The sequence below is a fragment of the Myxine glutinosa genome, chromosome 11 (assembly GCF_964187855.1).
Source record: "Myxine glutinosa chromosome 11, kmMyxGlut1.1, whole genome shotgun sequence".
Taxonomy (NCBI): domain Eukaryota; kingdom Metazoa; phylum Chordata; class Myxini; order Myxiniformes; family Myxinidae; genus Myxine; species Myxine glutinosa.
Window position 1 is genome coordinate 22,770,188 of NC_136271.1, and position 26,234 is coordinate 22,796,421.

At 47.8% G+C, this 26,234-nt stretch overlaps 1 protein-coding gene across 5 annotated transcripts in view; it reads left to right on the forward strand.

Moving 5' to 3' along the window:
* LOC137416274 (atrial natriuretic peptide receptor 2) overlaps positions 1-26,234 on the forward strand; it is a 219,980-nt gene that overhangs the window by 144,364 nt on the left and 49,382 nt on the right. For 3 of the 5 annotated variants that reach the window (XR_013624921.1, XM_078786476.1, XM_078786475.1), the window contains exons 13-14: positions 6,441-6,600; positions 9,782-9,937. Coding sequence is in view for 4 of the 5 variants with exons in the window: in XM_078786476.1 (XP_078642602.1) it covers positions 6,441-6,600; positions 9,782-9,937 (316 nt within the window). In the remaining variant the exon portion in view is untranslated. Of the gene's footprint in view, positions 1-6,440; positions 6,601-6,948; positions 6,985-9,781; positions 9,938-26,234 lie in introns of all 5 variants that reach the window. The other 2 variants (XM_078786474.1, XM_078786473.1) reach the window with 1 other exon arrangement.

The following is a 26,234-nucleotide window of genomic DNA, read 5'->3' on the forward strand; positions in this document are numbered from 1 at the left end:
ATGTTAAGTAGTTGTAGGGATTAAGCTAATCCCCCGGTGTGTCTTTCCCTCTGTGATCATACATTTGTCCCATATGGCAATGCACTTAGACACGTAGGTTAGGAATCCCACCATTAAAAGCACCACACATAGCATTTAATAAAACCTGACCGGAAGAACAGACCGGAAGCGGCCGCGCATTACGCCAGCATGAGAATGAAACATCGAACAGGCAGGCCGAGAGCCATGCCCAGAAGGACTCGTGATTGCTGGGGGAGGGGCGAGTAATAAGCAGGTCACTGATTGGCAGAGTAAGGATGGTAAAGGACGTGCGACACTGATTGGCCACCGACCGATGGCATGACACCAAGTGCACGAAGCACTCGGCTAATCAGATTGGAGGGCCCGAAGGGCGAGCAAGAAGCGATGCGCTGATTGGAGGAGAAGCGCCGGTGACGTGGGAAGGGTCTGATAAAAGTGAAAGAGACCGACATTCGCGCCGACGATCATCCTCCCCGGTTGTTCATGTACGGGACCTCGCGTCGCGAGCGACGACCGTGCAGGGAAGCCAGCCACGGCAGCGTCCGTGGGCCTGGTGAGCACGAACGAGGGCACATCAAGGCGTAATTCCCGCCAACTGGAGCCGCGTCCGGACTGCACGCTTGGGACAACGTGCTCGGACCTGACGCCACCCTGACACACCTCAGCTAGACGGAGATAAGCCGCACCACAGAACACAACGGTTTATTTGATTAATTCTTCCCCTGTGCTTGCATTTGAAGTGAGGTGTGTGGGATCCCAATTTAGGTCATATTTAGTTAACGGCGCGTTCTTTTCCTGTCCTGATATCTATCTATAATTCCAGTAATCTCTGTCTGTACGTTTGTACGTTTGTCTGTGACCGCTGTTTCTCGACAACCACGGGTCCGATATACTTTTAACTTGCCAGGTATATTGCTGGGGACCCGAGGATGTGCCTTTTCAAGGTTTCATATTAATCGGACAATTACTTACCGAGCTATGTCCAAAAAACGATTCAACCAATCAGAGAGCAGCGAACTATCGCGTGTGCCGAACGTGGCGGGCACACTCTGCCTCGGATGGCACATTTGAGAGCGTATTCATTTATTTCACGTTTGCAAACTATGTTGGCGTTAAACTATGTTTTACAACTAATAAAAACGAATTTGCGATTCATTCGCTTTCCTGCGCGTTTGTGCACGCGATGGCGATTTCTTTACCAAACTCCGGAAGCCGTTCGCTTTGGACCAAACCATTGCATGTAAATAGAGGGGGGGGATTGTCACCACTCGCAAGCCGTTCGCTTTGGACCAAACCATTTCATGTAAATAGAGGGGGGGGGATATAATTTTAAGATATAGATATAGTACGGGCATGCCCTAGTTTATTAAACTAGGGCATGCCCGTACTATATATATGCCCGTACTATATATCTATCTAAAATTATATCCCCCCCCCCTCTATTTACATGAAATGGTTTGGTCCATTCGCAACGCCAAAGCGAACGGCGAACGGCTTGCGAGTACAGTGACAATCCCCCCCCCTCTATTTACATGAAATGGTTTCGTCCATTCGCAACGACCACAGAACCCCCCCCCTCTATTTACATGGAATGGTTTGGTCCATTCGCAACGCCGGCACACGCGATCGTTCGCTGCTCTCTGATTGGTTGAATCGTTTTTTGGACATAGCTCGGTAAGTAATTGTCCGATTAATATGAAACCTTGAAAAGGCACATCCTCGGGTCCCCAGCAATATACCTGGCAAGTTAAAAGTATATCGGACCCGTGGTTGTCGAGAAACAGCGGTCACAGACAGACAAACGTACAAACGTACAGAGATTACTGGAATTATAGATAGATAAACCCTTGTATTATTTTCCCAAACAACTTTAATTCCGTTTTGTGTGAGTTTAATTATTTGCAGGGTTGAAGACTGCGCATGGACCGTCAGGTAAATTCCTGCTTCTTCTTCTTTTCTTTCTTCCTCCCGCGCATATAGAGTGAAGTCTGTATTTGATCGTCACCTCGGAGTTAAAGCTCGCTTTGGCTATTCGTGATTTCCCCGGTCTTAACCGAGGGGGAGTCACGCGACAATATTCTGGTGAATGTGCTGTTCGTCACATTTCTGAGTTAAGTATGATGAATTTCAGCAAGAAGAAGAAGCCTGTTTTTTTTGTATATAAGATCGAGGCTCGTGTAAGAGCTAACATTAATCACCAAAAAAAAACGGACACACAAAACATACAATAAAGGGAGCGGGAGAGAAGATGGGGAAAGAGAGGGAAGCACACAAGTACAACAGCAGAGAACAGGGACATCGGAAGATCTGTGGGAGGGAGGGGGCGGGGGGGGGTGGTAGAAGAGGTATAAAACACATGGACACTGCTAGGACTTCCAGGAAAGAAGTTGGTATTTCAAAAAAGTGGATCTGGGGTGAATTGACGGGGGATAGAAAAGATCAAGGTTTTGGATGGGGGAAGATAAGAGATGGTGGTGAACAGCTGTTTTAAAGACCTGGAGGGAGGAGTGGGATTGAAGAGAATGAGGGAGTTTGTTCCAGAGGGGCGAGAAAAGAGGAATGAAAGAGTGAAGGTGAGCAGAGAGTCTTGATTTTTGCAATTTCACCAGAAGAAGGTTGCTGGCAGATCTTGTGCGACCTGTAGGAATATTTGGGGGACAGAGCACAGATAGAGCTGGGGGAGCTAGGCCGGATAGGAGTCGGTCGAAGACAGAAAGACCACCTACCTGCCTGCGGTGAGTGAGTGAAAGGCCCTCACAATCAGCTTCATAGTGGGAGATTCCAATGGTTCCAACTTCGACCAGCACCAACTTCGACCGCTTCCGGAATTGTTTTACTATTTGTGTTCAAATGTCTGGTGATTGATTGGTATTTATTTATGCGAATTTGTACTTGTATATGACTGTCATTAATCAAAAAGGCTTTGGCACTATATAGCGATTCTTTTTAAAATCCAAAAAAACAAACTTTTTTTCTTTTCAAAAAACACGTTTTTTTGCCTAAAACACTCCCAGGCACTCATTGATGAATCTCTGAAAGTTTGACGAAGATCCGTTCAGCCATCTCTGAGAAAAATGGCGACACAGACAGACACACAGACCAACGGCCCTCTTGTATAGTAGATCACCACATCCTGATACAACAAAGGGATTTGGTGGAGAAGACAGGGTAGCAAAGGAGTAAATAAACATTAAATCTGGGGTTGATAAAATAGATGGGAGATAAACAGGGGTGGATGGGCGGGGGAGGCATTGCTTCTTGTGGCAGACATAGCCAGCCGTGCAGTGGCGGAAAATGTGACCTGCAGAGGCATGGCTGATCACAGTTACCTTGTCCTGTCCTCTCCTCTGATTTCCGCACTTGCTTCACCAAGCTATTCCTACTCAAATACCACTCTGACTGAACTGCCAACTGCTCCACTCTCCACATTGCAGTTGAACTTTCTGTTTGTCTCACTCCTACAAAACCGTCGCACCAACTCTTTAGCTGTTAACTGACTAGAACCAAACTCAACAGGGACACGTTCTGCCAACTAACGTTCTCTCCCACTCCAACTCAACTGATCTAACTTGACTGTCAGTGCACCCATGGCTCACCTTTTAGAAACTTATCAGTGCAGGGTTTTCTTTGCTAGCACGGCATGTTCCTATGAGCATGCAAATAGATCCATGCCAATTAAGGGCTAATGATCTTAGGGCGGGACTTATGGGACATTCCTACAGACTGATTGACAGGTGACCTCATGCACATACCCTTGCAGCCTCTCTTGCAAAAGTGAGGCCCACAACAGATAGACATGAGCATTTTGCCTTTGCAAGACATTCTACAATATATGAAGGAGCATATATAGTCTAGTAGGAAGACTAGGTCCCCCTGCACCCCCCGGAGATATACTTCTAATCAGTGTTTCTAGATTGGAAAAAATGTGTAGAAAATGACTAGCTATGGCCCCAAGCTGAAAAAATGTCCCACATACCATTTTTATGCAAATTACTGCTGCAAATTTTATGCAAAATTATGCAAATTTTATGCAAATTTTTGATGAGGAGTAGAGTTGAGGGGTCTTTGAGGGCTTCATCGAGGTGCTCTCGGTTGCAAGACTGGGTCATTCTGAGAAGCACAGCAGGGTCAGAGATCATGATGTTCTCCTCCTCAGTGAATCTCTCCATCAACAGCCTCTCCATTGCCTCACACACTGTTTTGAGGCAAAAGAGGGACTTTGCGTAGGCCTTTCCACTGAGAACACCTTTGAGAGATCCACTTGTTACTAGTTGTGCCTCAAAGAGAATCTCTGCATATCCAGAACCACGCATCTTGTGTCCAGTGAGCATCCCGATGTAGTTCATGGATGTGTGGAAGGGTCCAATCGTTACTACATGACTAGCAAATTCATTTGGCCAGCGCCAGATGATGGGAAGGGCTTTCATGCAGACACCCAGATCAAATGTATTCAGGACCCATCTCTGACCCACCTCAGCAGTTGCTGCCTCGGAACGCTTCAGTAGCTCACGAACAACTGTGTTGTCTGTGATCGGTCTGTGCCTGGTGCCTGCATGGCATGGCAATGGCCTGCAGCCTGTGCCTGGGCTAGGGGGTTTCACCTCTGCAACTGGTTCTCCCCCACCCAGCAAATCAACAGTCGACTACTGCACGCCTATCCACCAACCGATCACAGACAACGCAGTTGTTCGTGAGCTACTGAAGCGTTCCGAGGCAGCAACTGCTGAGGTGGGTCAGAGATGGGTCCTGAATACATTTGATCTGGGTGTCTGCATGAAAGCCCTTCCCATCATCTGGCGCTGGCCAAATGAATTTGCTAGTCATGTAGTAACGATTGGACCCTTCCACACATCCATGAACTACATCGGGATGCTCACTGGACACAAGATGCGTGGTTCTGGATATGCAGAGATTCTCTTTGAGGCACAACTAGTAACAAGTGGATCTCTCAAAGGTGTTCTCAGTGGAAAGGCCTACGCAAAGTCCCTCTTTTGCCTCAAAACAGTGTGTGAGGCAATGGAGAGGCTGTTGATGGAGAGATTCACTGAGGAGGAGAACATCATGATCTCTGACCCTGCTGTGCTTCTCAGAATGACCCAGTCTTGCAACCGAGAGCACCTCGATGAAGCCCTCAAAGACCCCTCAACTCTACTCCTCATCAAAAATTTGCATAAAATTTGCATAATTTTGCATAAAATTTGCAGCAGTAATTTGCATAAAAATGGTATGTGGGACATTTTTTCAGCTTGGGGCCATAGCTAGTCATTTTCTACACATTTTTTCCAATCTAGAAACACTGATTAGAAGTATATCTCCGGGGGGTGCAGGGGGACCTAGTCTTCCTACTAGACTAATATTGTAGAATGGCATCATTCGACCACCCCCATGAAAAAGGTGAAATGGTCATAAAACGCTTGACGTCATCATTGTTTTTGTTGTTGTTATTCAACACCGGGGGGCTCCCACCCTTCCTCATGCACAAACCAGTGTAGTATATTGGATTTGTGAAGAGGTTTCCAGCTTCTGACCTACCCGATCAGATTTATACCAAACAGGGAAAAGCAGATCTCCTTGGGTGACGTTTCACCTTATTATTTTCCTCCTCAATGGGCTTGCTCAGGTCACTTGCTTTCATCAGCACGGAATGGATGCCCCTTAAGGGTTTGATATGTTTTAATAGCTTATGGACTTCCTTTTCTAATCACTGTGCCACTTAACGAGTTCATTCCTCCCCTCCCCTACTCTACACATACCCCTCCTGTTCCTCCACCAAAACAAATTATCTTTGCCCTCCTTTCCTCTTTATTCTCATCTCCTCCCAGTATCTTCTCTTTTTTTTCTTTCTTTTTTGCCCTACCATTTCTGCTTTGCCTACCCTTCATTCTCTGTTTCCTCCATACTTTCCTTCCTTTTCTCAATTTTTTTTCTCTCCACCTGCAATGACCCCTCACCTCGTTCATTATTTCTTATTTTCGATTAATATTACACCCTATTGCCCTTAAGACAACTAGCAAGCGATTATTTTTTATTTTTTATTATTTTTTTTTGTATACTGAATCGAGGCTCGTGAAAGAGCTAACATTTACTTCACAAACAAATCAACCAGACAAACAAAATACACAAAAAGAGGGAGCGGAAGACAAGATGAGGAGAGAAGGGGAAGCACACAAACACAACATCCGAGAGCAGGGAGATGTGTGGAAGGGAGAGGGCCCGGGGGGAGGAGGCATGGGAAGGGGGGGGGGGGGGGAGGGAGAAGTATAAAACACAAGGACACCAAGGACTTCCAGGACAGAAGTTGGTATTTCAAAAAAGTGGAATTGGGGTGAAATTAGCGGGGGTAGAAAAGATCAAGGTTACTTTATATTACTCTGCGTAACACAATTTGTCTCTTTTTTATCTCCCCAAATCCCAACCAGGGTATGGCATACCTTCACAGCAGTGTCATTGGTTCTCATGGTAATCTCAAGTCATCAAACTGTGTGGTTGACAGCCGCTTTGTGCTCAAGATTACAAACTATGGATTGTCTACTTTCCGCCTGTATTCAGATAATGATACATGGCTTCAACAATATGCCAGTAAGAGATGTGTTGACTTCATCAACACGTTGTTTTCCTTTTTCACTGCCATTGATACATTGAATAACATTTTAATGTTTTATAAAGAATGGATTGTCGTTATAATATACTAAACCGAGTAAACTTCATGTTGCTAAGATGTCTTCTAAAATCATATTTGATTTTTCATTGGAGGATCAATACTTATTGAGCTTTATGGGACTGCCATGGTGAATTTGAAATTGAATATCAATTTATTCTGTAAATATGGCGGAAATGTTGACCCCACGCTTCCCTGGCCCTTCCACTCCCCTCCCCCCCCTCCCCATCCTCTCCCACCACCTCACCCACCCCTCCTTCTATGCACAGGTCCAAAAAGGCAGGGTCAAGAGGGCTGTGTGTGGGGTGGGTGTACTTTTAGGTTGCACCCTCATGGCATTATACATCTCTGTAGAAATATCAGGCAAATAAAATGAGAATAACGTATCGTTAGAAAAAGTACTACAGTTACAAAATGGTTTACATATGAAAATGAACAACATTAATGACACGATCCGATCATTCGTAATGGAAAAGGGGCCTGTGAGCTGACAGCACAGCCATGTTAATTACAGTGCATGGGAGAATATATTTTTAAACCATTGACGTTCATAATACATGTCTGAAAGGGCGGAAAACGTCGCAAATGTTGTTACACTAGGAAATGAAACGTTTCAAAAAAATGCTAAAGCATAGAGGGATGAAATGTACAAAAAGAAAAACGAGGTAGGAATGCCACAACAATACGACACCACAATCCTCTTAAGGAATACCATCACGACAGTTTTTGACGGTTTACTTTTGTTGTGGGATTGTGACGGAGCAACCTCAAAAGGTGTCGCAATGGTAATCCTTAAGAGGATTGTGGTGTCAAATTGTGGTGGCGTATTATGGTTGCATTCCTATTTATATATTTTTTTTTTCATTATTTCAAACGTTTTTTTTTTACTTCCTCACGTTTAAATCACCTTAATCGCTTCAGCCGTTATTGTGTTCTGTTGGGCAACAGTTTAACATTGTTTTTACAGAGGAAGAGGAAGACAAGGAAGTACAATTGGGCGTTTTTTTACACGATGTATTCTGGTGTCTTTTTAAGTCTTGGTAGTTCAGAAAACACTCGAGAATAAAAGGTCTTCTCTTATATTCTCAGCAAATCACTTTGTACACATTTGATGCGACGGCCGTTTTATTCCATGATCATCCCTATACATGGAGCACTACTGCACTAAAAAGGTTTGAAAAGCGATACTTTCTCATGCGTAAACAGATCGAGATTGATCGTGAAACTTTCCACAACCCAGATTTGGACACTTCAGCATTTCCATGACTTAGAAAGTAGTGAGTTGGCTTGAAGCTAGTTGTAGCAAGAACGCAAAAATATTTTCTTATTCCATAATTGTTTTTGAAGTTAAAATAAGAGTAAAATATGTAATACAAAGCCACCGATGATTTTTTTTAATAAGACATAATTTTAGCTCACCTGGAACGAAGTTCCGGGGAGCTTATGCGATGGCGCGTCATCCGTCCGTCAGTCCGTAAACACTTGATGGGATTGCGACCAAATTTGGCACAAATTATATTTGTTGTGTTGTGACTCAATTTTGTTCACGGCATTAAAGAAATTCGGGGTCTAAGGGGGTTTACCGGTGGTCAAAATGGATCCAGGTTTGTCTCCCCAAAATAGAAATTTGCTTTTTCCTCTGAAACTACACACACACTATTTCGATGAAATTTGACCACAACCTTCATCACCCATGATGTACCAAAGTTTGTTCACATCACTAAGAAAATCGAAGTCTACAGGTGTCTATGAGGGGGTGGGGGTCAAAGTGGGTCCAGTTTGACCCCCCAGAATAGATATTTGCTTTCTTCTCTGAAACTACACAGACAATTTCGATGAAACTGGACCACAACCTTCACCACCCGTGATACCGAAGTTTGTTGATGGCATAAAAAAAATAGGGCCGAACGGGGGGTGGGGGGGGGGGGGGGTTGCCCACCAAAATAGGTATTTGCTTTCTTTGTCTGTTTAAAGTGTTGTGATTATGTTAGTGTGATTCTACAAGCTGCCCTGTCTTCTAGCAATCATTGAAGTTGGTTTAAAACACCTTGAGGCAGTGTAGTGCACTGATTAATCTACCAGGTGAGCACCAGGGGTATTGCCCCAATGTTTACTGTTCTCAGGCGTTCACTTCTTTCTGCCTCTTCACTCTACGAGCTGAACAAATAATGGACACAATCACTTAAGGCACTAACTCATTTGTCACGTATGAAATGCCATGGCTAGGAGAGCTCAGAGGTAGCATTCTTAGCCTTAAGCTGTCTGATCTGGGTTTTAATTCCCAAATCGACAATAAAATGTCATCCTGGTACTTCACAAATAAGGTGTTGCCTCACTGAAAGTGTTGTACATTGAAGAGATGTTAAACCAGGTGTCTCATCTGTGGGCATATTTGCTGCTGGACATGAAAGATCCCATGGTATCTTTCAAAGTTAGTGTGACATTGTGTGCTGCAACCATAGTCCAATTCCAAATTCCTTCCCTTAGCATGGCTCTGAATAGCAATAGCAAGCTAGAACGGCACTCAGGAGAGAGCATACCTCCACCTGCTTGGCCACATCACTCAATGGTGAAGAATCACTGAAAAAATTCTACTAGCCGTATCCGGATCTGGATCTTCAACAAAATTGAATCGATTCGTCCCTGTCATACACACAACCTGTCCAACAAGTTTCTTCCAAATCCATCCATAACTTTTTTGAGATATCCTGCCATGTATCGTTTTTGGCCCTATCTCCCAATGGTGAAGAATCACTTTAAAAATTCTAGTAACCGAATCTGGATCTTCACCAAAAATCTAATCATTTCGTCCTTGTCACATACGCTACATCTCTGCCAAATTTCGTCCGAATCTGTCCACAACTTTTTGAGATATTTTGTTCACAGACAAACGGACAGGGGTGAAAACATAACCTCCATCCATCTTTGGTGGTGGAGGTAATAACTCAATGTGTTCTCTGTCTAGTGACTGCTTTGGCAGCATCGATGCTCTGGATACTGCAAGGCCATGCACTAAATGCATTAGTTATTCTCCAGCAGCATACCAGACAAGCTGACTTGTGTTTTGACAAGTCCCGTTTGCTTTATTTTGCATTACAACAGAGCAGCAATGGACAGCCCCTGAACTCCTGAGGTTTGAGAAGCCACCGGGCAAGGGCACACAGAGTGGAGATGTCTACAGCTTCGCTATAATACTGCAAGAAGTGGCCCTTCGCTCCAGGCCATTCTACATTGAGGGACAACAACTCACCCCGAAGGGTGAGCAGTACTTGCATTAATTAATTGATGTTTTTTGTTGATATGTTAGTATGTGTGCAGGTATTTATAGTTTTTGTTTTAGATTTTCAGATGAAAATTATTTGCCATTGCACCATTTGTACCCTGACTAACCCGATTCCTGAACGTTGGCCGAATCGCGCCACAGATATTCAATGGGGAAAAGACTAAAACGACGCAGATGTGGAGAAGAAGAAGGAGACAAAAAGGTTTGAAATACGATTATTATTTATTACTATTTACAGGACCAAAAATAAACCAAGGAAGAAGGAAAGATAATAATATAAAATACAGAAGAGGAAAGGTGACACAGTAAAAATTGCTAGCTTATCTATTACAGTCTTAATTAACCCAGGGACAGAACAAACAAAGACGGACTCACACGAATGGGGAATGGAGACAGGAACGATTGGCTGGACCGGGAGGAAGGTTCAGCTCGGACCACAAGCTGGAAGGCTTGGCAGGGCGCACAGCAAGCCGGGCCTCGTCAGGCTGGGAGCGAGCAGGGTGACGTCGTGCACTTCTCTCAAGGCTTCCCCCGCGCTTCTCTCGTGCACTTGTGTTAAAGGCTTCCCCCGCGCTTCTCTCGCGCACTTGTGTTAAAGGCTTCCCCCGCGCTTCTGTCGCACTTGTCTCAAGGCTTCCTTCTCACTTCTGTCGCACTTGTCTCAAGGCTTCCTTCTCGCTTCTCTTCCCTCCTCGTGCACTTCTCTTAAATGGCTTCCGCGCACGCTCTTTATAATGCCACGGGCAAATCAAGCCGCCGGCCTCTAGAACACGCCCATCGGTGAGCTCGCCTCGGCCCTGATTGGTCGGCACGGCCCTCTGGCTCCATCCTTGATGACGATGGGCGGGCACGCCCAGGATTCGGCAGCTCCTCCCCCTTCTTCTCCGAGCCTACCTCGTGTCGAATGGAGTCGCGGAGGGAACAGTTGGCAATTGCGGCTTTGGGAATGGGAATGAAAGGGGATCTATGTATTTGAATTCGGTGCAATGGAGTGTCAATTAATGGAAGACAAGGCCTTACCGTACTACACAGAATAAGGAAATAACTGTCAACAAGGGGGAAATCTATGATTGGCTAACATGATTGTTTATGAAATAACTACGGAACGACCTTTGACCTTTATACACAACTGGAGGCAGGAGGGTCCAGAATAAAGCAATCAAAAAAATAAACACAATCCTCATATCCACAACACTGCACCCTCCTCCTCTTAGGCACGTCCCGGGCCTATGAACTTTTACCTTTAGTGTGGCACGTAGGTATAGTTCCCTCTACATTTAACCTGACCCTGAGTGTGACAGTTTTAAAACATAGATAAATATGTACCGCTGCTCCATTGCACCCTGCCTAACAGATTCACGCCCACAGCTAACCGAATTGCGGAATGGTCTTCAAACTATATATTTACGGTGGGGGTGCATTATTTACAATGGCTCTGCTTTTATTTACAATACTAACCCAGGACCTGTGATCGTTCTTTTGGGGGGGGAGACAGTCTGCTCTGCATCGACGCACCATGAAGCACCCAAAACGCACCAAAACACCCTCAAGCACCAATCGGTGCACAGTCATCACTGTTCATGAATAAAAATAACCAAACAACCCCAAACCCTGCTGGTGGTCTCTTGCTCTTCGGCTCCCTCTGCTGGCTATTTGTTCTTCCAGATGTGGTCTTTCTTTCATTTTCTTACTGGCGGCCTATTGGTGGAAATAAACCTGCACAGAACGTGTCCATTGTCTTGATTTTTTTATGGCCCACAGGGCCGACTATGTGTGGTTCACCTGTGCGGCATAGGTGCCCTGTGACCAAGGTCCGCCAGCAAGATCTCGGGCCCTCATGGCCGGTTCCAGCAGAGGGGCCATGCCCCAACCCATGGGGTCCATAAGTGGTGCTCAGCCACAGACATGTGGTCCATAATGTGGTGCATCGATGCAGACAGCTGGTTCTGGGAGTTCCGGGCGCACAATGGCGGACTCCCGCACGCTCCCCTCGGCGCCCAGTTGCGCACAGTCCTCATGTGGGAGACAAAAGGGGGAAAAGACAGATGAGCGAGGGGTAAGGTCACAAGGGTACACATCAATAAAGGCAATGCAAGGCAAGGTGCGTATGGAGACGGAGCGGAGAAAAGCTCGTCCCTACCGTACGTCACCCCCCCTGTCACCTACTCTACCCTTGCCCTTACCCCATATTTACAACAATCTACACATTTACAAATTCATCACTACTGTCACGTCTCCCCATATCTCTCCTATACCAAATTCGTCTCCATGGTCCCTCTAACCAAAATTTGCCATCACCCAATTCATCATCAATCCTCATAAGGAGGGAGAGATGGAACATCAACACAATGTCACACCCACGTCATGATGCGTCTCACATTCCAAACATTTGCATCAATAAAAATAACAAAAACCACCTGGCATGGTGTGGAGTCCTGTCACCTCAGGTGAGTGGATGCAGATGGTGCGAGGAGATCTTCATCCTAACTACTTTCTAAATGACTTTAATACACTTTACACTACCCGGGGTCTTTCCCTGCCAATCCAGTGGCCAACTTACACTATGGGTTCTAAAAACCAATTCCCATTGACCAAACTGTGGTGCTTCTCAATTTGGGGTCTCACTCCCCCGATTCATCTCCCGGTGCCCTTGCACAATTTCCGGGCTGAGTCGTGTAGCTCTCCCAGCAGGTCAACCCACCTGCACACCTCCACCACTGTAGTTGCCACCCGAGCTTACCTAGCTCCTCACCCTAACCTATATAATTGGGGAAGGCCCCTCCTGGCTCTGTCACCCCTTGGTGCCCTCTGGCACTGGGCTACCCGGGTCCATCCTCCGGATCCTCGGGCCCCATCCACAACAACTACCGGCTCCCAGAGCCCACCTGCGGCCTCACCTGGCCGACAGACTAACAGTGGCGGAGTGCCCATAACTACAAATGGTCACGTAACTACCACAACCCCCAAGGAACTGCAGCCGCATGCAGCTGGAGCTCCGAGGGAGTTGGTGACGTAATGTCATGGTCAAGGACCATAGCCTTCAACTGGCATCGTTCCGAGCATAACTCCCAAGGGATTCGGACTGGCATGCAGTTGGAACCCCAAGGGAATTTGTTACTCCGGACACCAGGTGGGGAAACTATGGTGCGCCATGATCATAACTACGAATTCAGCCACACGCCCACCCATTTCCACGACACTAATGCACCCATCACTACACTCCTGTGCAACTACCCGCACCACAGATGCCAATATCCAACCACAATTTACCTGTACCCTCGACCTAACACTTACACTACCCTCCCCGTGTATTCGTGATGGGGGTCCATCCTTCCCCCATTCACACCTTCGCACCATCCACTCCACTCCACAGTTTCCATCATACTCACTCCACGACCATCCATTCCCATACTCCATATATTCCATACTCCATATATTCCACACAACCATTCTCCATACACCTGCAGTTGCACACCTGTGCAATCTCACCTGGTGCCACCTGCACCCTCCTTGGTCCCTGGACCATTTGGTCAACACAACGCACCATCACCTTCTCTCACTCATACACTGCTCTACACACCTGTTCAGTTGCACACCTGTGCAATCACACCTGTTCCTCACACACGGCATCATCTGAACTACCTGTTGCCCTGCTAACTTAGTGCTCCCGGTCTTCCCTTTAAACTAAGCACATACCACGTCATTATCATCCACACTAATCTACCTGCGTCCCCACTACAGGTATCATTGTCACTACCTAATCTTATCGTTACTTAAGGTCATCTTCTCTAGGTCCCTACACACAATATCCTAACCCTCCCGGGCTAGTTTTCACTGCCAAACCCCATAAGTCTATTGCTCCTTTGCCCCCGGTGTGAGAGATGGCAGAGTTGCCATCCCACCACATCGGGTATCTCCCACTACCAATTTGGCTCATCCAATTGCAACCAATCAAAAATTTTCTATCCCAAAATTTCGAATCCAAAAACACTATCAGTATCACCATCATCACAGTCCGCTATATCCTAGCTTCGGTGCGTCATGACTTCATTAAATTCGGCTTCGCAAAGCCGAGCAATGAATTCGGGTGGTTTGGTCGCCTGCAGGTTGAATCCGTCCGGCTTTCGGTTCAAGGGAGGTGGTTTGGTCGGGCCGAGATTCCACGCACCATCTCGGCGCGGTACCTTGCGGGCCCGATGACCGAGGCTCGCCCGGTCGGAACCCCGTCCCCGCCAGGGGGCACCGTTCTGCTTCCTCCCACTCGCCCTTGAACCGGACCGGTCGCCTCGCCCGACAAGGCCCGGACTCGACCGTGCAGGGCGGGGCCAAGCCCGAATCGGCAACGACGCTTCGAAGAGAAGCGACGCAGCATCGATCCGCGCCGGGCCTGGCATCCAACAAAGCGCACCGCGCCCCGAGTGCTCGCATCGGCTATCCGTCGCCCTAAACGCTGCCCCGTTCAACGTCGATGCTTTACTCGCATGCCCACACGCACACGCGACCCTTTTGACACTCACAAAACCCGGCGTTCCAACGCCGTCCGTACATTCCACACACTCCGTCCATTCCACCAACGCACTCCCTGTTACACACCACACCTCTCACGCACACTTGCCGTTCACACACTCCCTTAACACACCTCGCGCACCGTCTTGCGCACTCTCCCTCGGTACGTACTCCGTACCACTCACCATGGGAGTGCACCCTTGCATCCCCCCACTACCGCGCTCCGATGTGCTCCCTCGCACTCGCGCCACGACCAACTCAGGTGTGCTTCCTCGCACACCCTCGCCGTTCATCCCATACGTGCATCCTCGCACCCGCTCCACCACCAACTCACTCCTCATGTCACACTCCGTACACCCCGACGTGCATTCTCGCTCGCACTCGGTTTCACACTCGCGCTTCGTAACACGCTCACCCCTTGACGCACACTTTTTTTCCACACGCGTGCCATTTCCACTCACACGGGACCCTTCACCAACGCCCGGGTGCTTCCTCGATCCCAATCGCGCGACAATTCTCTTGTCGTCAAACATCCTCCTGCAAAATCTCCCTGCACAATACACAGCACGACTCACCTGGGGGATTCCCTTCTCCACGCGCACCTGCAAATCTTTATAAGGATTAGCAAGTACGGCATCAGGATGTGCATTCAGACTTTGAGCAGTTTCCATTCCTTCCTCCGACTGTTGCTCTTCTACGTCTGTCGTTTCTACAATTTCAATTATACCCATTACTGTTTTTTCTTTATTCGCCTCGACGACCGCTGGCTTTAATAAAATTTTCTCTCCTACCTCAGCAGTCGCCGGCTGCCCCATACCCTGGGTCGCGATCTCTATTCCCATCATTGTACCCGCGCTTTCCTCCGCCTCGCTCAACCAGCGCTTCTCGACCCGCGTTACCTCGTCGTGCACCCTTGGGACCCTCTCGCCCACCATGCGATCCATGGTCTCCCCACATTTTTGCATGCGGTCACCCATTCTGTCCCCAATTTTGCCGATTCGCTCCATTTTGCTTCCTAGCCTCTCAAATTTGCTGTCTATCTTCCCAATTTGGGCCTTGGTACCCCTCGCTTCGTCCCTCATTGCTCCCATTTGACCCTCCAATCACTCACTATTCCTTTCCATCATTTGTCCCATTTCTCTGCTTTACGCCCTTGATTTATCCATCTTTTCATCTATTTCCTTACTTTGCACCACGAAGCATGCCCTGATTTGCGCCATAAAGAGGTCCAATTTCCCCAGTGCCGCGAACTCGGCTGCCGCAGCACCGCTATTTTGTGCCTCTGCAACCACGGGCGCGGCTAAATTTGGTGCCGCTACACCCACGTGCGCGAGGGCGCCATTTTGCGCGCCTGACACCTCCTCAACCACCTCCTCATTGCTCTCCTCCATTTCTTCCCTCTGATCCTGGGTTACACCTAACCCCTCTTCGAGTTCCCCCACCGGCATCCGATCGCCTTGACTAGCCATGGCGCGATTTCAAATTTCGGATTTTTTTTCTAAAACAAAACAAAACAATTTCGGCCGCTCGTAATTTTGAGCGCGTTAAGCGCGCTTCGGGTCCAATCTCGCTCCCGACACCAATTGTTACGGGGCCGCGGCGAGGATGTTGTTTGCCGAGCGGATGGCCGCCGCGCCCGAACAGTTACCCCGACTAACCCGATTCCTGAACGTTGGCCGAATCGCGCCACAGATATTCAATGGGGAAAAGACTAAAACGACGCGGATGTGAAGAAGAAGAAGAAGAAGGAGACAAAAAGGTTTGAAATACGATTATTATTTATTACTATTTACAGGACCAAAAGAAACCAAGGAAGAAGGAAAGATAATAAAATAAAATACAGAAGAGGAAAGGTGACACAGTGAAAATTGCTAGCTTATCTATTACAGTCTTAATTAACCCAGGGACAGAACAAACAAAGACGGACTCACACGAATGGGGAATGGAGGCAGGAACGATTGGCTGGACTGGGAGGAAGGTTCAGCTCGGACCACAAGCTGGAAGGCTTGGCAGGGCGCACAGCAAGCCGGGCCTCGTTAGGCTGGGAGCGAGCAGGGTGACGTCGTGCACTTCTCTCAAGGCTTCCCCCGCGCTTCTCTCGCGCACTTGTGTTAAAGGCTTCCCCCGCGCTTCTCTCGCGCACTTGTGTTAAAGGCTTCCCCCGCGCTTCTGTCGCACTTGTCTCAAGGCCTCCTTCTCGCTTCTGTCGCACTTGTCTCAAGGCTTCCTTCTCGCTTCTCTTCCCTCCTCGCACACTTCTCTTAAACGGCTTCCGCGCGCGCTCTTTATAACGCCGCGGGCAAATCAAGCCGGCCTCTAGAACACGCCCATCGGTGAGCTCGCCTCGGCCCTGATTGGTCGGCACGGCCCTCTGGCTCCACCCTTCATGACGATGGGCGGGCACGCCCAGGATTCGGCAGCTCCTCCCCCTTCTTCTCCGAGCCTACCTCGTGGCGAATGGAGTCGTGGAGGGAACAGTTGGCAATTGCGGCTTTGGGAATGGGAATGAAAGGGGATCTATGTATTTGAATTCGGTGCAATGGAGTGTCAATTAATGGAAGACAAGGCCTTACCCTACTACAAAGAATAAGGAAATAACTGTCAACAAGGGGGAAATCTATGATTGGCTAACGTGATTGTTTATGAAATAACTACGGAACGACCTTTGACCTTTATACACAACTGGAGGCAGGAGGGTCCAGAATAAAGCAATCAAAAAAAAAACCACAATCCTCATATCCACAACAATATATATATATATATATATATATATATATATATATATTTATATATATATATATATATATATATATATTTATATATATATATATATATATATATACAGTATATATATATATACAGTGGAACCTTGACTTACGAGTTTAATTCGTTCCGTGACCGAGCTCGTAACTCAAATTGCTCGTATCTCAAATCAAATTTCCCCATTGAAATGCATTGAAATGCTATTAATCCGTTCCAGCCCGCCAAAAACCACACCAATTTTTTTTTAAATATACAGTATATATAAAAATATCTCGCGCTTTATATTTCACCTGTATGCAGCATACAAGTTGGCAGGATGGCCTGGACTGGAGGTACGCACACTTGACTCTAAAGTCTAAACTGTCCAGCCTGGGTTTGAATCCCGACCCAGCTATAACCTGTCATGGGTGAATCACAGGCAGGGTGATTCATCAATGTGTGTACCGCTAAACTGGGCGCCCCGTTTGCGTCCCATTAGTTGTTGGATGTTAAGGATCTCACCGTGTTTTCCACAAAGAGAAGGCGAGCTATCGCCGGCACTCTGAACAAGTTGTGGCCTGGCATGGCATGAACATGAAAACATGAACATGAACATGAAATGTTCGACATGAACATGAAATTTTCCGAAATAACCAAAATGCGAAAACAAAAATGCAGCGCTATACGACAGAGATACGTACTGTACTTGAACGGCAAGATAACCACGTGACCAGAACCTACCTGGCGGCGTAAACTCGAAATAACCAAAATGCGAAAACAAAAATGCAGCGCTATACGACAGAGATACGTACTGTACTTGAACGGCAAGATAACCACGTGACCAGAACCTACCTGGCGGCGTAAACTCGAAATAACCAAAATGCGAAAACTAAAATGCAGCGCTATACGACAGAGATACGTACTGTACTTGAACGGCAAGATAACCACGTGACCAGAACAACCCACCTGGCGGCGTGAACTCGAAATAACCAAAATGCGAAAAAAAAAAATGCAGCGCTATACGACAGAGATACGTACTTGAACGGCAAGATAACCACGTGACCGGGTGGCGAAAGCTCGTAACTCGGATCTCGGCTCGCATCTCAAAGCAATAAACTGCCGGAGCGACGGCTCGTTTCTCGAAAAACTCGTAAGTTGGGGCACTCGTAAGTCAAGGTTCCACTGTATATATATATATATATTGTTACAGACGCGGTTGTGGATGTTGGTTCACCGAGCGGTTTGGTATGACCGCGCCTGCACGTTTACCCGATTATGCTCGAACGTTGACTAAGTCGCGCTATGCTAAATCAATGATGGAAAAGACACAACGGCTGGATTAAAATGACACGACACCAAGGGTTCAGTTCTCAAGACCTCCGGAGGAGGTTATATTAGGGCGGAAGGTCAGATTACAACGACAAGAGGGACAGCATAGGAAGACAGGCACTTAGACACAGTCTTATCTAGCCCCGACAGACGACAGATAAACGGGACAAAAACTGACTCACACGGGGATTGATGGCAAGGAGGGGCAGGTCTTCGATGGCTCAAGGTGCACCTTGGCTCAGGGGCAAAATCGACCCGGTCCAGTCCAAAGATACGGGAGGTCTCACTCAGCGCTGGAAGGTCACGTTCTTTCTCCAAGCTGGGGGCGCATCTCCCGTCACGTCCGGTAAGTCGCTGCGTATATCCGGCGGGGAGTGACACGCCCTCGGCTCGTTAGCTCCGCCCCAGATGGAATCGGTCCGCCCTTCTTATTGGGTGCGGGGGGGGGGGGGTTACTGGCTCCGCCCCTGATGAGGAGCTGACAGCCAGCCCCTTCGTGGTAACCCCGTGGAGCGCATGGGCAATGGCGGCTAACCACGCCGGTGTGAGGACGCACACTCCCCGCACGCCGCGCCCCTCTGTTGTTGTAGTTGTTGTTGTAGTTGTTGTTGTTGTTTTATGGGGAAGATGGGAGGAGGTAAGGGGAGGTCCTAAACTCACTACTGGTGCCATACGATCACATTCTGGTGCAACGAAGAGTCAGAATTAATGGAAACGAGTCCTTAACTGACATAGACTAAGAATAACTAGCAAGATGTCCTATAGTTGTCTACGTGAGATGCGGTGAACCTGGGCACGACATTTAATGGGGGAAAAAGGGGAAGGTCGGTTCTACAGAGTGTTGTTTACAGGCAATGGGACTAGGGAATGGGGGATTGGGGATAGTTGGGGAGTATTGGGGAAATAGGGGAGTATTTACAAGCGGATATTGAGGCCAAGTCCCATATCCGCAACATTGCACCCTTCTCTACCCTCGGGGCGTCCCGACCCGATAAATTTTTACCTATTTTAGTGTGGCACTCAGATGTAGTTCCCTCTACTATTAAATCTACCCTGAGTGCGACAGTTTTACAGATGTTCACAAATGAGTAAATATGTCCCCCTGCGACGTTGCACCCTTCTCCTCACAGAAACACACCCACAGGATAACCGAATTGCGGAAAGAATTCGCAAACTAAACATACAGCCGGTAGGGAGCATTATTTACACAAGACTACGCTGATATTTACACTACGATCCAGGACCTGTTTTTGGAGGAACACATGCAGATGTTATGCATAGAGAGAGCACGCATGCCAGCATCGATACACCAACCCACGAGTGCTCTGTGGCCTTATGGCCTTTAATAATGTGCAGAGCACCCCTTCCAAGCATCAAAAGCACCACCCCATAACACAGTCAGCACCATCCGGTGCACCAATAAAGTGTTTATAAATCACCGGTGGTGTCGCAGCCGGCCGATGTTCTGCCGCTGGTCTTGCCTTCGTGTGGTGCACTTGGTGTTCTTGCCTCTTTCAAAAAAAATAAAGAAAGGCGCCAACCGCGTCCATTTCTCTATTGCGGCCGTCAGGGGGCCAACTGTTAGTGGTTCACCTTGTATGGCATAGGTGCCACGTTGACCCATAGGTCCATCCATGGGTGGTGCTTGGCCGCAAAAGAACTGCGGTCCATTGTGGGTGGCCACAAACATTGCGGTCCATATGGTGTATCGATCCAGGCAGCAAGCAGCGAAAGTGCAGGCCCACAACTGCGTAGCCAGCACCTCTCTCTCCTCTCTCTCTACCCCAAAGCCAGATCCTCGGAGGTGGGAGACAAAAGAAGCAGACAAGTGAGTAAGGTGGTAAGGGCGCAAAAGTGCACGCAATACAAGATGATCCACACTGGGGGCACATGGGAACCAGGTGAGACAGGTACGTTCCTATCGTACGCCCCCCCCCCCCCCACCAGGTAACCTACATGGCCCCTCCCTTACCCCTTACTGTATCCACAAAACACAACACTACCCATAAACATCTACTTTACAAATCAACAAACATCCCTACTGTCTTCCCCGTTCCTCCCATAAACCAAATTCGTCTTCTCTCCCTCCTAACCAATCAAATTTGCCATTTTCAACTCTCATCAAAATTTGCCATCTCCAACTGAACATCAAAATTTGCCATTACCAATTCATCATCAGTCCCTCCTAGGGAGGGAGAGATGGAATCACCCCAATGTCTCATCCACGTCGTGATGCGTCTCACAAATCCTCACAGCAATTCTCATTTCTGCAACACAAACAAAGAAAACACAGGTGTGGAGTCATCATCATCACCACAGGCAAGTGGCTGCGTATGGTGCGCCAGGTTCATCAATCCTAACTATTTCCTAAATGACTTTAACAACTTTACACTACCCGGGGTCTTTCTCCGGCCAAACCATTGGCCCTCTTACACTATGGGTTCTAAAAACCAATTCCCATTGACCAAACTGTGGTGCTTTTCAATTTGGGGTCTCACTCCCCCGATTCATCTCCCGGTGCCTTCGCACAATTTCCGGGCTGTGGCGTGTACCTCTCCCAGCGGGTCTACCCACCTGCACACCCCCACCACTGCAGTTGCCTCCGAGCTTACCTGCTCCTTACCCTAACCTAACTACCTGGGGAAGGCCCTCTGGCGCTCTCCCCACTCGGTGCCCTCTCTGGCACTGGGCTGCCCGATCCACACCCGGGATCCTCAGGCACCCACTCACAACTACCGGCTCCCAGAGCCCACCTGCGGCCTCACCTGGCCGACATCCTCACAGTGGTGGAGTGCCCAACCAACTACACACACTAACAGGCTACACGCCCAGCCATTTCCACAACACTAATGCACCCATCCACAATACCATTCTGTCACCCGCACCACAGATGCCAATATCCAGCCACAATTTACCTGTACCCTCTACCTAACACTTACACTACCCGCCCCGGGTACTCGTGAAAGGGGTCCACTCTTCCCCCATCCACACCTTCGCACCATGCACACCACTCCGTACCACTTACTCCAACTCTCTCCACACCAGTCATTCCAATACTCCATGTATTCCACACACCTGCACTTGCACACCTGTGCTCTCACACCTGGTGCCACCTGCACCCTTCTCTCCCCAAGCGCATTCGCGCTGATCCACAACACTCATTACTCACACACTGTTCCACACACCTGTCCAGTTGCACACCTGTGCAATCACACCTGTTCAATTCTCACACACACGGCATCATCTCAGCTAACTACTCCCTTCTGAAACTTGCGCTTCCCAGTCGTCCCTTTAAACTATTGCACTCCCTCGTCATTATCATCCATACTAATCTACCTGCGTCCCCACTACAGGTATCAGTCACTAACTAAACTTAACGTCACCTAATGTCATCTTCGCTAGATCCCTACAATATAACCTAACCCACCCGGGCTAGTTTTCACTGCCCTACACCCCATAAGCTATTGCTCCTTTGCCCCCACCATGGGAAGGGTGGCAGGGATGCCACCCTTACCCACCGGGCCTATCGCTCCTCAATCCCCCAGTCCTCTGGCACTAATAAGCCCCCCTTATTCAGAGGTACTGGGTCCCGCCTCGGCATCTAAAGCCGAGGCAATCCACGGGGGCGCCTGCTCGCCGGTGTAAGGTCTTATCCGGTCGGCGTGGACGATCCGAGGGAGGGCTCGTGGCCCCATTTTGATCTTAATGACCACGTCACAGATTTGCGACAGGACGACTCCTGGGCCTTGCCAGGGGGAGGTGAGTTTTGGGCACCTTCCCTTCCGCCTCCGGGGATTAAAGAACCATATCTTCATCCCCGGAGCGTATTGACTCCCCTGGCTCCGGTCGTCGTACCTGCGCTTCATCTTTTCCCCCGCCAGATGGAGTTGGCGGCGGGCGAAGGCATGGACTAGCTCCATGCCTTCCTCTAGGTGACGTGCGTACCCCTCCCTCGGCGGGTTAACCACTGTGTCTGGCACAGGACCGCATAGCAAGTCGGCGGGAGCCCGTAACTCCCGCCCATACATAAGCAACGCTGGACTGCATGCGGTGGCCCCGTGCTGGCTGGTTCGGTAGGCCATAAGCAAATAAGGGAGATGTTCGTCCCAGTCATCCTGACGGGTGGCGGTGAACAGTGCCAGTTGTTGTATCAATGTTCTGTTGAACCGTTCCACCATCCCGTCAGATTGTGGCCGCAAGGGCGTGGTTTTCCGAATTGACAGGAGACTGCACACATCTTTTAGCAATTTGCTCTCAAAATTTCGTCCCTGGTCGGTGTGCAACTCCTGTGGAATCCCACTCCTGACACCACTTGTTACAGATGCGGTTGTGGATGTTGGTTCACCGAGCGGTTTGGTATGACCGCGCCTGCACGTTTACCCGATTATGCTCGAACGTTGACTAAGTCGCGCTATGCTAAATCAATGATGGAAAAGACACAACGGCTGGATTAAAATGACACGACACCAAGGGTTCAGTTCTCAAGACCTCCGGAGGAGGTTATATTAGGGCGGAAGGTCAGATTACAACGACAAGAGGGACAGCATAGGAAGACAGGCACTTAGACACAGTCTTATCTAGCCCCGACAGACGACAGATAAACGGGACAAAAACTGACTCACATGGGGATTGATGGCAAGGAGGGGCAGGTCTTCGATGGCTCAAGGTGCACCTTGGCTCAGGGGCAAAATCGACCCGGTCCAGTCCAAAGATACGGGAGGTCTCACTCAGCGCTGGAAGGTCACGTTCTTTCTCCAAGCTGGGGGCGCATCTCCCGTCACGTCCGGTAAGTCGCTGCGTATATCCGGCGGGGAGTGACACGCCCTCGGCTCGTTAGCTCCGCCCCAGATGGAATCGGTCCGCCCTTCTTATTGGGTGCGGGGGGGGGTTACTGGCTCCGCCCCTGACGAGGAGCTGACAGCCAGCCCCTTCGTGGTAACCCCGTGGAGCGCATGGGCAATGGCGGCTAACCACGCCGGTGTGAGGACGCACACTCCCCGCACGCCGCGCCCCTCTGTTGTTGTAGTTGTTGTTGTAGTTGTTGTTGTTGTTTTATGGGGAAGATGGGAGGAGGTAAGGGGAGGTCCTAAACTCACTACTGGTGCCATACGATCACATTCTGGTGCAACGAAGAGTCAGAATTAATGGAAACGAGTCCTTAACTGACATAGACTAAGAATAACTAGCAAGATGTCCTATAGTTGTCTACGTGAGATGCGGTGAACCTGGGCACGACATTTAATGGGGGAAAAAGGGGAAGGTCGGTTCTACAGAGTGTTATTTACAGGCAATGGGACTAGGGAATGGGGGATTGGGGATAGTTGGGGAGTATTGGGGAAATAGGGGAGTATTTACAAGCGGATATTGAGGCCAAGTCCCATATCTGCAACATTATATATATATATATATATATATATATATATATATATATATATATATGTATATATATATATGTATGTATATGTATATATATATATGTATGTATATGTATATATATATATATGTGTATATATATATATTATATATATGTATATATATATGTATGCTCATATATATATGTATATATATATATGTATGTATATGTATGTATATGTATATATATATGTATATATATATATGTATGTATATGTATATATATATATATATACTGTATATGTATATATATATATGTATGTATATATATATATATATGTATATGTATAATATATATATATATATGTATGTATATGTATATATATATATATGTATATGTATATATATATATGTATATATATATATGTATATGTATATACATATATATATATATATATTGTTACAGATCGCGGTTTAAGATGTTAGTTACCGAGCGGTTTGGTATTGCCGTGACCTAACAGGATCCCCGACTCACCCGATTCCACCCAAACGTTGGCCGGGTCGCACCACAGCTAGTCAATAGGGAAAAGACAAAGGCGACGAATGCAAAGAGGAAAAAGAAGGCAAAGAAAGGTTTGGAAATACGACTGAATTTATTTACTATTTACACACATAAGCAAAAAGGAGCAATCAAGTTTATTTACAACACATAAGACGCAGGTCACACAGTGCAAATACTAGCTTATCTACAGACTTAACTTATTCCCAGGACAGAACAAACAAAACAAACTCACGTATACAAGAAGGGTGGAAAGGCAGGAGGTGGATGGATGGAGGGAGAGGGAGGTCCAAGGGGGTCCCGCAGCACAACCGGCGCGTTTAGCAGCCGCCGTTCAGGCCCCACGCTGCTGTTTTGGCTGCTGTGGACGTCGCGTGCTTTGCCAGGCCTCGTCGGACGCGTCTGGTCCAAACCCTCCACTCGTTCTTGGTCCACTCACTCTTTACCACCGACTCCTCACCGCAACCAACGCAACCAACTGACCACCACCACCGACTCCTCACCGCAACCAACGCAACCAACTGACCACCGACTCCACTGACTGACTCCTCACGACTCTCTTGGCGACCAACTCAAAGTGCATCTCTCCTCTGTAAAAACGCATCTCCTCCTGGACACGCCCTGCCTTGGGTTATATAGGCCCCCGCCCCTCAACCTTTGCGAACCTCCCCGATCGCTCTTCCTCCGCCCTCTCTAGCCAAACCGCTGGCTCATGGTTGGTCGAGTGGGGCTGGCTCACTCCTCCCCTCTATGACGAGGTAGAGACACGCCTTTCTTCCCCGACTCGAGCCTGGTGGTCAATGGCGGTTATTGGAGGGGAGGTAATATGGGCAATCGAGGCTCGGCAATGACGAGAGGGGATGTAATATGAAATGGAGATTTTGGGGATGGGAAGGAAAGGGAGATTTTGGGGATGGGAAGGAAAGGGAGATTTTGGGGATGGGAAGGAAAGGGGATCTATTCTCTTTCACTGGTGCAATGGAGTATTTCAATTAATGGAAGACACAGCCTTACGCTAATACACATAATAAGGATATAACTGTCAAAAAAGATATATCGTGTCCTACATGTATGTTTTATGGACTAACTACGGGAACGCCCTTTGACCTTTATACAACCACAACCGGAGGGAGGAGGGGTGATATTTTTCAACAACCTTTTACAACAACATTTTACCACAACAATAAAATAAAAAAACATTCTCATATCCACAACACTGCACCCGCCTCCCCTTAGGCACGTCCCGGGCCTGTTACTTTTACCTTAGTGTGGCACGTAGGTGTAGTTCCCTCTACTTTTAACCTGACCCTGAGTGCGACAGTTTTAAAACATAAATAAATGTGTCCCGCTGCTCCATTGCACCCTGCCTAACAGACTTACGCCCACAGTTAACCGAATTGCGGAATGGTCTTCAAACTATACACTGACGATGGGAAGCATTATTTACAATGACGCTATTTTTATTTACAAAGCTAACCCAGGACCTGTAATTGTTCTTTCTGGGGGGGAGACAGACTGCTCTGCATCAATGCACCATTAAAGCACCCAAAAACGCACCAAAGCACCCTCAAGCACCAATCGGTGCAGTCACCATTGTTTATCAATGTTCAACAATAAAATAAATTCAACAACCCCTAACCCTGCAGGTGATCTCTTGCTCTTCGGCTCCCTCTGCTGGTGATTATTATTTGTCTTCCAGATGTTGTCATTTTCTTTTGCTTTGCTTACTGGCGGCCTATTTTCAATAAAGTGTGCCCAATGTGTCCTTTTTATTTATTTTATTT